General features: G+C 52.5%; 1 protein-coding gene across 1 annotated transcript in view; it reads right to left on the reverse strand.

The window, feature by feature from the left end:
• Positions 1-12,800, reverse strand: part of IFT43 (intraflagellar transport 43) — a 106,166-nt gene that overhangs the window by 19,741 nt on the left and 73,625 nt on the right. The window contains exons 4-5 of the mRNA XM_075530776.1: positions 8,401-8,430; positions 7,778-7,824 (exon numbers count right to left, since the gene is read on the reverse strand). Coding sequence (XP_075386891.1) covers positions 7,778-7,824; positions 8,401-8,430 — 77 coding nt within the window. The remainder of the gene's footprint in view (positions 1-7,777; positions 7,825-8,400; positions 8,431-12,800) is intronic.

The following is a 12,800-nucleotide window of genomic DNA, read 5'->3' on the forward strand; positions in this document are numbered from 1 at the left end:
TGACCCTTACACACGAGCGCTCAGGTCATCCAGATTGCTACACTTGCGGAATTAAGTGCCCGGTTGCTCCAGGCTAGCAGTGGGTAGACTCAGCCTGCCCTTGGGGAATTACACACTTGGGGTTGGCCGCATGGATGCAATATTCCTATGGTTCTGAGGTATCCAATCCTGTCAGCACCGGCCCCCCAGAGGCAGAGGAGCACGGCTCCCACAGCCCTGGCTCTGCTCTGAGAAACAGGCCCTGCTTCCAGGACCCGGCAGGCCTGGGTTCTTGCAGAATGCTGACTGTTAACCAGGAGAAAGAATGATGGTATCCTTTTATTGAGCTCCTGTTTTCAGACTTTCAGCTTCTTAAAGGCGTGTTTTGGGGTGCATGCCTCCAGAACTTGAAAAGGAAACTTTGGGGAGTAGCTCACTATGAAACTGCTTCTCTGCATCTCTTTCTCTAAGGAGACTGATTTGACATACAAATCCACATCCAATCCAATGCATGTATAGATTATTACAACCCAAATGTTAGTCCCTATTTTTAACCATTTTATTGGGGGCTCAGACAATGCTTATCACAATCTATACATACATCCATTGTGTCAAGCACATTTGTACATTTGTTGCTTTTTAAAGGGAAAGATTTTCCTTCCTTCCATTTGTGGAATTCTCAATGATCGCCTCTAAAGCTTCAGAGCCTGTGCTGAGTTCACTTTTGGAGAACTGGACTTTAGGGCCAGAAGAGACTACACTGGCCCAGAAATGCTTTTGGGTTCTGATAGAGGACATGGCTCTGCCCTCGGTGCCTCTTCCACACTGGCTTCTGGCCCCTTTCCCTTGAAACTCCTACTCTACCTTCAAGGTGAAGTTTAAAAGGTATTTATTTCTTAATAGTGGCTGCCACTCAGTGCCCAGCCCAGGGGTCAGCAAACTTTTGAGATGGACGAGCCAATCCCGCCCCTCACAATAATTTAAACATTATTCAAGAGTCAACAATACATGTTTACAAACAAATGAAATCACCATGATCTGAATAATGCCCTTTAAATGAAATTATGATAGTTCTATTTTCATTTTTAATTTTACTTCAGAGCAACCCATATGGACCCAAAGAGCCACCCAGGGATGGTGAACCGCAATGTGCCCATCCGTGGCCCAGCCCAAATCAAGTGGTTCTCTCTGTAGCATGCTGCGTTCTACCTCTGTCACACTCAGTCTTAACTTAGTCACACTTACTTATCCATACGGTGGTCTGTCCCAGACTAGACCGTGTGTGCTGTGGACAGTCACAGGCACGGACTATGAGGGTTCTCTCTGTTCATCACTGTATTCTCAGGAGGACCGGGCCCCATGTAATAGATATTCAATATGCGTTAGTTAAATGCTTCGTCCAAAGTCACTTGTAGAGGCTGAATTCAATCCACATTCAATGTTCTTTCCCATACAAGCTTCTGTGAACAAAGGAAGTCAAGGGCTTAGAGTAAGCCAGAAACTTGATTTAATAAGAATGAAGAATCATCTTCCTGCCCTGTAGTGCTCTAAATAAGAAAGATCAGTTTTACCTTTGGGTTCTTGTGACAGTTAGGTTTTGTGTCAACTTGGCTGGGCCAGGATTCTCAGTGGTTTGGCAGTTAAGGCTTCGTAATCCCCATGTTGTGACCCTAACACAGTGTAATCAGCTCCATAATGGGATCTGCTGTCAGCAGCCAGTTGGTTGCCAAGTGGACTGCAGCCCCCTATGCACCTCACAGCTGGAAGGCAATTAAAAGTAGGTTTCCCCAGGGCTGGGACCTAATTCTTACATAGTAGACATGACAGAGAGCTTGCTGGCTTTTTGCTGGGTCTGGATGCTGCATCTGGCTCATCAATCCCTGGTTCTTTGGACTTCGGTCAATGGTCTGCCATATTGCCTGTTGGTTCCAAGAGTCATCATTGACCTACCAACCTTGGATCCACCCACCTCTTCAGTCACAAGTCTAACCTGCTGACCGTGGATTTATCTGCCTCTGAAGTCACCAGCCTACGGTTTCCCCCTCAATCTTGGGTTCCACAGTCCACATAGCTAGGAGATTCAGAAGTCTCCAGTCTAACCTCTGACTCGCAGGCTTGGGAGTGGCCCAGTTCTGCAACCCAGTAAGCCATTTTCTTGATCTGTATCTCCAAAACAGTCTCACTTCCACCAAATCAATGTCAACCCACTGGACAGTAACAACCCTCTGGGCAGGGCAGAACTGCTCCTGGGACTTTGAGACTGTAATTCTTTGTGGGGCAGAAAGGCCCTTCTTTCTCCTTCAGACACACTGGTGGTTCTGAACGGCTAACAGATATAGCTTGCTGGTGACCCTTCTCCGGAGAATCCAGCCTGAGACCTTTGGTGCCGAGAGTGGGTCTAGAGGAACAAGATCATAAGGATGAGTTTTTGAAATTGGTTAAGTCTGATTAGTTTTTAAGGCACTGCTAACTTTCCCTCCATGACTACTGATAACAAGATAAAGCAAAAACAAAACAATACTGATAATGCGGCCTCTGAAAACAGAGAGGTGCTGGTAACCCGGGGTTTGAGGTGGCAATGTCAACATGCAAAATCTCACCAATAGCTCAAGTGTTGGTGAGAAATGAGGCTCTTGTTGATCTTGTGTTTGAGTTTTTTTTCTGCGATTTTTTTTCTAGGATGAGCAACATAGGGAAGCTGGTTGGTTGGTGATATTTTTTAAAAGGCAAAATGGCAAAGGAAAGAGATGAGCTCAGGGCTGTAAAAGACTTCAGAGTTTCCATGTATGCCCTGAAAGAAAGCCTGATTTCTTGCAGTGATAGAACAGATGTTGCCCCAAACCAAACCCAGATTCATACAAGAGTGGCTGAATTACAATGGCAACTGAAATCCCAACCTTGAATGAGGTCTGATGCCAAGTGAGGGCACTCGAAGTGAGCTGGAGATAACTTGTTGTTAGGTGCCAGGGTCCATTCCAACTCACGGCGGCCCTCTGTCCAACAGAAGGACCCACTGCCCGGGGCTGCCCATCCTCACACCCGTTCTCCTGTTTGGGCCACTGTGGCAGTCACCGTGTCAGTCCATCCTGCTGAGGCTCTTTCTCGTTTCCTCTCCTGACATGTCCAAAGTACATGACACAAAGTCTCGTCATCCTTATCCTGGTAGAAGCATGGCCAGAGTGCACCTTAGAGGCAGGGAGGGTGAGACTGCATTTCACATGCTTTGGACACGGTGTCAGGAAAGACCAGTCCCCGGAGAAGGACGTCATGCTCGGTAAAGTGGAGGGGCAGTAAGAGGCAGCCCTCAGCAAGTACTGACAGAGTAGCTGCAGCCATGGGCTCAGCATAGGAGCAATGGTGAGGATCGGGCAGGACTGGGCAGTGCCTCGTTCTGTTGTGCCTGGGGTCACTAAGGGTCAGAAATTACTTGATGGCACCTAACAACAACAACAACAACAACAACACACACACTTATATCCACACACAAGATGGGAACATCTGGACAGGTAATCAAGAAGATGAGGGCATAGGGTTCCATAATTCCACTGAATCCCTCCAGCCAACAGCACACTCTTCCCATCTAGAGAGATCACGCCACCTGTGCCTACACATCTGTGATCAGTAAAACCCGTCTCCCTTCCACCCACATTTGCGATGAACCCACCTGTACCTGCTGATATGGCACCTAGGTTTCTGCAATAAAGACGAACCTCCAAGACTGGTGGGAGAACACCCACCTGGAGAGAGCCCTTCATTTCTCTTCTGAGTTTTGTCTTCTCCTTTGGGATTGCATTCCAGAGACCCACCCCTACCAAGGATACAGACCTACCAACCCCTTCCCCTGAGCTCATTTGCCTGGGGCTGGTGACCTCACAGAGGCTGGGTGCGATTTTCATTAAGGGCACCATCAGGGTTTTGGAGGCGCCCACAGATGTCTAATGTCACTGCTGAATAAGTGGACAAGGATGATTTAGAGGGATCACCTAGGAGACTCCCACCCACTGGTCATTCCAAGTTCAAAGGAGCAGCCTTCACTAGCCAACCGAGCAATCCTCTGAGCAAAGATAATTCTAGAAACTAGTTATATGTAATATAGGAGCCTTCCCACATTGATAGATTCGAAACATTCACATCCAGTGAGATGGATGAGGCCGAGTGTGAAGTGTAAAATATGAGCCGATTTTCCATGAAAGGCCCCGGGCACCACTGCGTGGGAGCCAGATGTATTCTGGGAAGAGGCATCTCTTCTCAAAGGGAAGACCCAGCCCACCCTCTGACAAGAAAGGTTTTATGCCTTAAACCTCTGGAACCAAAATAAAGGCCAAATCACAAATTTCTATTCTCTGAAAATAGTTATCCTTATTCCACTCTTGCTATAATTTGACTAAGCACCCCAGTCATTATGCTAGGCATCTATATCTTAGATCCAGGGACAGAGAGTAATTCAACCTACTTGTAGAAGGAGCCACTCACAGACCTGAGGCCTGTGCCGTTCCTGAAGGCCCCGAGACTAGGAGCAGCTCTGGAGTTAGGGTTTGAATTCCAATCCTGATACTGCAGCTTACTACTGTGTGACCTTGGGCAAGATGACCCTTTTGGGCCTTCATTATCTCATCTCTAAACCGGGATAATGAATAATCCACACCGATAGGTGAATGGAAGCCCACAATGTGGTGTAGGCACACAGCAGAACACCACTCATCAACAGAGAGAGCAAGTTCGTGACATGTGAACAACCGATGAACCTCAGAATCATCCCACTGAATGAAAGTCAGACGCCCACACGTACACACAAATCACCCTGTTTACATACAGTTCTAGAGAACACAAACCGTGTGCAGTGACAGAGAGCGGCGGAGGGGTGATCTGGGGCAGAGGAGTGGACCGCTCGGGGGTGATGGAGATGTTCGTCTCCACTGTGGCCTGGGCCCCATGGGGCACAGACAGGGCCTTCAAAGAGCACGTGGAAAAATCCCGCCATCTTTTCACCTCATCTCTCTTTAAATTTTTGAAGCCTCCTTGTGTTGATCAAAACTCAAAAATTATGTGCAAGTGGACACAATTATATCTCACTGGAATGTAGTTTAATCCGTCTATGAGGATCAGGCTGAGGATTCGAGGTGACTCTCGGCCAAATGGCAGGCTTGGCTGCAGGCTCCTGGTCAGTGTCTGGCAGTGATCAGGGTGAGGGCCATCCTGGCATGGGAGTAGAGGTTCACGTGGGTGTCGGCGGGGCAGGCTTTCTGAATTCCGTTATTTGTGTATCCATCTCTGAGCCTCACTTTCTTAAGTTTCAACTGAACAGCTGAAGCTCCTGAGGCTGCAGGAGTCTGCCTCTGAAGTGAGGACACCGCCGAGGGGCAGCCGGCACCAGCTTCCAACGACCTGCATTCATCATGTGCATCAACGGGGGCATTTGAAAGATTCTGCTCTAGCGCGTCATGGTTACTTCTGGAAATGTACCGCTTGACACAAAGACAAATATGGTGTCTGCAGGGCCTGAGGGAAAGTCCTGGTGGCATAACAAGTTGGGTTGCCAACCACAAGGTCAGCAGTTCAAATCCACCAGCCGCTCTGAGGGAGAAAGACCAGGCTTTCTATTCCTGTGGAAACCCACAGGGGTAGTTCTACCCTGTTCTATTGGGTCACGGTGAGTCAGAATCACCTTGATGGGAGGGAAGGTGGGGGAAAGGGAGAGAAGGGAGGAGAGGGGAGAGAGAGAGACCTCAGAAGGTCTTTGAAGGGCCTCGGTAAGAGCAGGAGAAGTCTGGAAAGGAAAACAGGCTGAGTGGCCTTCTTGAAATCACGCACATCATTGCTTTCTGTTTCCATTTGGATGCGCCTTGACTTTAAAGTCTTTCCCAAATTCAATGTTTCCACACTTAGAGCACGAGTCTCTCGATGCTCTGAACAAATAGGGAATCAACTGGGGCTCTTACTAAATCTCAGGGTATGGATTAGATTCCTGACCTTTTTACCTCGAAACCCCTTTGGAATGAGATGCCCCAAGTCCACTGCTGTCGAGTCAATTCTAACTCATAGCAACCCTTTATGGTAGACAGCCGCGTCTTTCTTCTTGGGAGCGGCTGGTAGGTTTGAACCCCCAAACTTGCAGTGAGCAGCCCAATGTCCTTTGTTGTCACAAACAATGGGGTTAAGAGGAGGAGGGGGGATCTGCTTCCAGCTGTGGCATAGCAGCTGGCACTTCACTTGCCCTTGGCTCTAAGGAACTGGAAAACTTGAAAAAGTGCATGGAACACTGGTTTTCTGACATTGGACTGTGACCTATGAGGGCAGTGAGCCCTCTGCTCGCCCTGCTTTCTGCCTCGAGGATCTTCTGGGTCCCTGGGGCGGACCCCCAAACAGACGATGAGACAGACAATGAAGAGGGCTTTGAGAAGCAGCGTGGGACAGAAGGCAGCTATGCAGACAAAGAGCTCCAGAAACCCAGTCGGAGGATAGTCACGGAGGTGCGAGGGGAGTGCCACACACAGGGGCACATACTACCAGGAAGGCTCAGCTCCAGCGCGTAGCAGAGCCCTGGTGGCAGAGTAGATGGTGTGTGGGCTTGGTAACCTCAAGGTCAGCAGTTTGAACCCACCAGCTGCTTCAGGGAGAAAGATGAGGCTTTTTTCTCTTGTAAAAAGTAACAGCCTCAGAAACCCACAGGGTCAGACAGGACCTAGCCTGTCCTGTAGGGTCGCTATGAGTCAGACTTGAGTCTGCAGCAGGCTGTGTTGGCATGGGGAACTGGAAGAGGTTTAGAGCAGGGATATCATATCTACCTGCATGGGCTTGGTGGAGACCCTGCAGAACTAGGACGACACTAACCCGCTGCTGCTGCTGCTGCTGCTGCTGCTGCTGCTAGGGGCCATGGAGTGCACCTCCGACAAAAGTTTACGAAGAATTCTCCAGATTATACTGTGGACCCAACAAGGTCACTGTCCACCCAGACAAGTGTGATTCACCTTGAAAGGAGAGCAAGATCTGAACCGCCCGTGCGGGTCTGCACAAAGGAACAAGGAGCCTGGAACGGGAGGACGGACGCGTGGGTCACGGAAGCAGGTGCAAGTGTTGAACTAGGGCTTTGCCACAACTGCCGGCCTGGTGAGCGTGGCTCCGACCTTCCCTTACCTGCCCATTTCGGAGCCTGGTGGCCCAGTGGTTAAAGCACTAGGCTGCCAACCAAAGGTCAGCCTTTTGAACGAACCCACCGGCCCAGAGAGAGATCGGGCTTCTGTAGAGACCGACAGCCCTTGAAACCCGACGGGGCAGTTCTGCCTCGCCCTGCAAGGTTGAGAAGGGTCAGCCTTGACTCCACAGCAGTGGACTTGGTGCTTGGGGGCAGGTGTCGGGTCCCGGAGATGCACGAGTGAAGAGGACATGAGCGTGTCAAGCCTCCGGAGCACTACGGAGTGACGCCTCCTCCCACAGCACACCTTGGTGCTCTTCACCCGGGCAGTGTGTGTCGGGGGTGGAACTGTGCGCACCAGCTATGTCAAGGACAGAACGGCACCTAGCACGTCCTGGACGCTCAGTAAGCACCAGCACGAAGCTTTGCCCGGGGGCTGCGGGCACAGAGGAAGGCCGTCCCTCGGAGTCAGGCAGGGAGTGCGGGGCGGGGGAGACATTTCTGAGGTTTGACGGATGAGCAGGTTGTCTGGATAGCGGTAGGGATAGGGCAGGGCGAGGGGCAGGCAGAGGCAGCAGTGAGGCCCGGAGCTGCGACAGCGTGCCATGATGCGGCCACTGTAAACCACAGTGCGACAGTGCTCTGGGGCTGCGGGACCTCTCTTACCTCCTCCATCATCTGACCCATCCAGGCTCTGCTGTCTGAGGCGGTGGCTGCTCGCAAAAAGAAGAAACGGAAATCAGGCAACGTTCAAAACACACAGACATGAACAGTCACAAACAATGTGGATGGCGTCTAGTCTCTCTCCTAGCTGGACACGTCCCCGGGCGCCCGTACTTCATCATTCTGGTCACACTCTTAGGCCCGGCCTGGACACTCCAGCTCTGCCTACAACTCTTCTTCATTCCTGGTAGACGTAAGCCTAAGGCTGGGCTTGGAAAGCTAAGGCGGCTGTAAAGCAAAGCCCATGGGTCAAGATTCTGATTCCTGGACACACGTCTAAAAAGCTCAGGGTGGGAAATCAAGCCAATAAAGCACCTGGAACGTATGAACTGGCTCCCGGCCCCTCCTTGAAATCCTTCCTCAGCACAACACACCAGCATGGGCACGGCATCCATGCCAGAGCCTCGCCTGCTCGCCAAGGAAGGGAGCCAGATTTAGCCTAGCCCTGGATTCAGTGGGCACCCAGCGAGGCCAGCATTCCACACATGCCAAACACATCAGGACCACCACAAGTGCACAGTTGACCAAGGTCAGTGCAGGGAACCACACGACTGCTGGGAACTTACTCTTCTTCTTCCAAGGCCTTCTTCCCAAACCTGAAAGAGAAAAGGCGAGGCTTAGAGCCGAGTGGGCACTGGCCTGGTGTGTTGGAGGGCAAATGAGTGGCCCCCTTGCGGGAACAGCATTGAGAGCGAGCGTTCGCCCGTCCCCAGCCTGAGACACTGGAGTGCCTGGCTCTAGGCTCATCCCACTGACACTCCAAACGAAATCCTGGTGTCGACATGCAGGATGTGTGAGAAGGTCAAAACTCAAGTGACTACAGATGACACCATGTCCTCTCTATCACCGAAGAGCTGACCGATTTATAGAGCACGTTCCTCATCTAGGCTACGCACTGGGCTGCCAACCACAGGGCCGGCTGTTCAAGCCCACCCCCCTGCTCCCTGGGAAGAAGATGAGGTTATCTGCTCCCACAGGAACTGACGGTTTCCGAAACCCTGAGGACCACTGTGAGGCGGGGTTGACTCGATGGTTGTAGGCTTTCCCAGGATGGAGGCCCCGGGTCCTAGTTGGTGCCAGTAGATGTTGGCAGGTGTGCCTTTCCAGAGGCAGAAAGGGACCAGTTGGACAAGAGGCTCTGGCTGCAGGCTTAAGTCCGTCTAGATTCTGCACCCTGGCCTGAAGGACCGGAAGACCCTGCGAGCAGGGCTGCGTGGTCATTCCCTGGAACACAGGCCATGAGACTGCAGCCGGGTTTTGTCTATGGATGCCCAGGGAAGGTGGCAGCGGTGGGGCCCAAGCCAGCGCACATCTCCACCTAGGGGGTGGGGGTGGGTCAGGCAGAGAGTGAGTTCTGAGGCAGCTGGTCTGAGCAGGTAGGGCAGGGCATTTAAAATGCGCGCCCAGGTAATTCTAACCCAGCCAGGCCACCAATGATAATGGATCTGAAGGCTTGTAAATAAGACTGGCAATATGTGGGTCACTGCTGCGTGCTGCGGGGTACTTGGGGGGGTATGTCCGCACCGCCACCACAATTTTAAATCTTTTCCATCAGAAACCCATTGCCATGATAAACAGGAATGAGGGAGGTGGCACAGTCAGAGCGGCCAGGAACCAGGGCCCACAAGAAGGAGCCCCACAGGGCTGGCTCACACCCCCTGCTGGGAAGAGGGGCATCAGAGTAACTGCCCTCCGCTCTCTGCCAGGGTACCCTGGGGAAGAAAGCCAAGTTCAGGCAGACTGCTCTGCAGTCCCTCCAATACACTGCTGCATATTCGGGGAGTGGGAGAGAAGAGACCACGTAAAGTTTGAAGAACAAACCCAAACCCAGGGCGGCCGAGTCCGTTCTACAGGTGGCCACCCCGCGTGTGCAGAGCAGGACTATGCTGGGTTTTCAAGGCTGTGGTCTTTTGACAGCAGGTCACCAGGCCTTTCTTCCAAGACACCACTAGGTGGACATGAACCCCCCAACCTTGCCGTCACCATTAGCTATGGTGATCCACCAAGCTGCAGTTCTTGATTCTTAAAGGGCAGACTATGGAGACTGAGCAGGAGTGGGGAGGAAGGGAGAAGGCTCATAGCCTAAACACCAGCGTCTGCGACAGCCCTGAGGACTGGGGGCGGAGGTCCTGCCTGCACAGGGGCCAAGGCTGAATTTTGGGACCTGGGAGATCTCTTTCCTCAAGACATAATTCTCTCTTAAGTTATGGGGCGCTGAGGTTGCTGCAGTCCATGCGACCTGGCGCAGCCTCAGCGGCAATCTGAGGACCTCACTGGTATCCGGCTGATTCTGCTTAGTCTGAGAGCCTTACCCAGAGAGAGCACTTGACAACCCGAGACGGCCGCCCACGTTATGCCAGGGGTTACCATTGTCTGGATGGGGAGACATTCTGCAGAGGCCCCTTCAGCCAGACCACAGAGCTGGTGAGTGGCGAGGCCGAGCCTAGAGTGCACAAGGCTTGGCTATCTCAAATCACCACACCTGCCACCCAGAGGGGGTCTTGGCTGATTTCCCAGTGTCCCTAGGGCACCCAGACGGCTCTCAGAGTTGCTGTACACACAGTACCCCCCCGCCTTTCTACAGGGAAGGCAGGCACCAGGCAGCACAGGGAGCGAGCTGGAGATAGCCCTTTAAACTGATGGGGGAAATGCATCACACCTGGGAGGCTTTCCCATGTGCAGTGCCTGGGCCCCATCCCACCACCCAAGAGTCAGTAATGTCCGGAAATGGGACTGGAGCTGTATGAGAATCATGGTCCTGAACCTTATCTTGAGTATTAGGCTGAGAACCCCAGTTGCTATGCACCAAAACGGAAACTGATTTCCCTTAGCTTTCCTGGTGGCACAGAGGTTGAAGCGCCAGGCGGCTAACCACAAGGTCAGTAGTTCAAAACCCACCTGCAGCTCAGTGGGAGAAAGATGAGGCTGTCTGTTCCCATCAATAGTCACAGTCTCAGAGGCTCTCAGGAGGTCCCAGCTCACAGGGCTGTTATGAGTGGGTGGGTTTTATCCCGCTTAGATGCCTACTTTCTTCTAAGAAGTGCTCATGAACTCAGAGCCAATCCAGAGACTGAGAAGATGAAGAAAAGCAAGGCCCCCCATGGTCCACAGCCTCCATGCCCGAGTAACCCCGAGCTGGAAATCCTGGAATCAAGACAGGCCTCCATGGTGTCAGTTTAAAACCCAAACCCCAGCAGGTGAGGGGCGGACTTAAGATTTCTCACTCTCCACCCGGGCAGGCCCCGAGTAGTTTAGCTCCGATTAGGGATGCTCGTTCAATATTCAAAGTGTAAAACACAGAGGTTGCTGAACCAGCACTTTGAAGAGTTAATTAAATGCCAGGTTTCTCTTTAAGAGCTACTCCATCACTGGCTGATTGCTCCGGCCGCTTTGCAGAATGAAGCTTTGGCTCGGGACAGAGGAGATCCCTCCCTCACCTCTCACCTTCGGGGGACAGGAGGACAGGATAAGGACATGCTGGCTACCTCCCTTCCAACAAGGGATGGGCCTGCCCTGGTCAGGGACTTGGCCAGAGGGGACATCAGAGTCACCTCTGCAAGGCTCTTTCCAAATTGCTAAGAATATTTCAGCCATGAAGCCGCTTTCTTCGGGCGGCAAATTCCCAAACCAAGGACTTTCTTGAGTTAAGGGCCCGGTGACCCTCACCTTCGGGCTCAGGTGGGCAGCTCATGCTTACCCCATCCCTCCTGGTTCCCACGGCAGCGTTGGTACCACCTGTGTCCAGCGTCTCCTCTGTGGGGTGATGCACCCACCATCCTTTCTCAGGGGAGCCCCTTCCTTCACGCTGCCCGCACTCCCACAGAGCTGTCACGGTCAGGTGACCGATGGTAATGGCTAGCGTTCACTGAGCTTGTTGGGTGGCACTGAAGGAGCTAATCTTATTTAGATGTGATCACTACGGCGTCACCTTCACATGCGAACACAGCAGCTTTTCTTGTGGAATTATCATTTTACCTCATTTAACGTGTTCCGTCTATAGACAGGGAAGGACACTGAGGGAGACCCTGTGGGGCAGAACGCAAGCCCTGGCTGTTGGGCTCAAGTCCAGCTCAGAGCCCGCGGGGAGTCTGCAATGCTCAGGCTATTACGACCATTACGACCGAGACCTGGCGCCACGGCAAGGACACAGTCTCCGCTCGAAGTGGTGCTGACATCGGGTCAGGCCTGACCAGGCCGCGTTACTGTTGGTTTAATTGTTCTGTGTGATTAAGCACGGCTCTTTTATGCACAACACGGCAGCTGACATTCTGACACGCAGCTGAGCTAGTCTCGCTCACCACCGCTTCCTTCCCGCCCGCCTGCCCGCCGGCACTGAGGCTGCCCTGACATGGAGTGGACACAATGGGGCAGGGGCCGACAAGCTCCTCCTGCCGGGGCATCCCATGTCTGCAGCTGCACATGCTGAATCTCCTGCTCCCCCATGTGTCATTTTCACCTTATGCTTCCCTGTGAAGCCGCCCACCCTCCCCCAGCCTTCAGCCTTCTCTCTTTCTCGCTCTCTTGCTGTCTAAGGGCCCCAGAGTCAGTGTGGGAGGAGCTAGCAAGGTGGGAACTAGCCCAGCGCAGGCCTGGAAGGGAGAGACAGCCCTGCACCTGGGTTTGCTCCAACCATCAGGTAGAAAGTCTCACTGCTGCCGACCTGGCGTCGGGGCACGGGGGCCAAGGCAGCCCTGACGTAGCCATCCTCTCGGTTACAATGTTCCTCTCGCTTCAGTGGAAGGCTGCGGAGAGCTAAATGGAGAGAGAGTGCCAAGGCTAGGATGCCATCTTTATGCCGCATGACAGTGTTCGCTGGTTAATTAGACGCCGTTAACCTATTTTAGCAGGGGACATAACTGGGATAGATGGGGGGAAGTGTCCTTGAAGTCTCTTAGCAGCCACAGTGCACACTGGGCCATAGACTCGCCTCTGTGCTGCAGGGCAGGGTGAACACAGACCAGATTTG

Source organism: Tenrec ecaudatus, chromosome 14 (assembly GCF_050624435.1).
Source record: "Tenrec ecaudatus isolate mTenEca1 chromosome 14, mTenEca1.hap1, whole genome shotgun sequence".
NCBI lineage: Eukaryota > Metazoa > Chordata > Mammalia > Afrosoricida > Tenrecidae > Tenrec > Tenrec ecaudatus.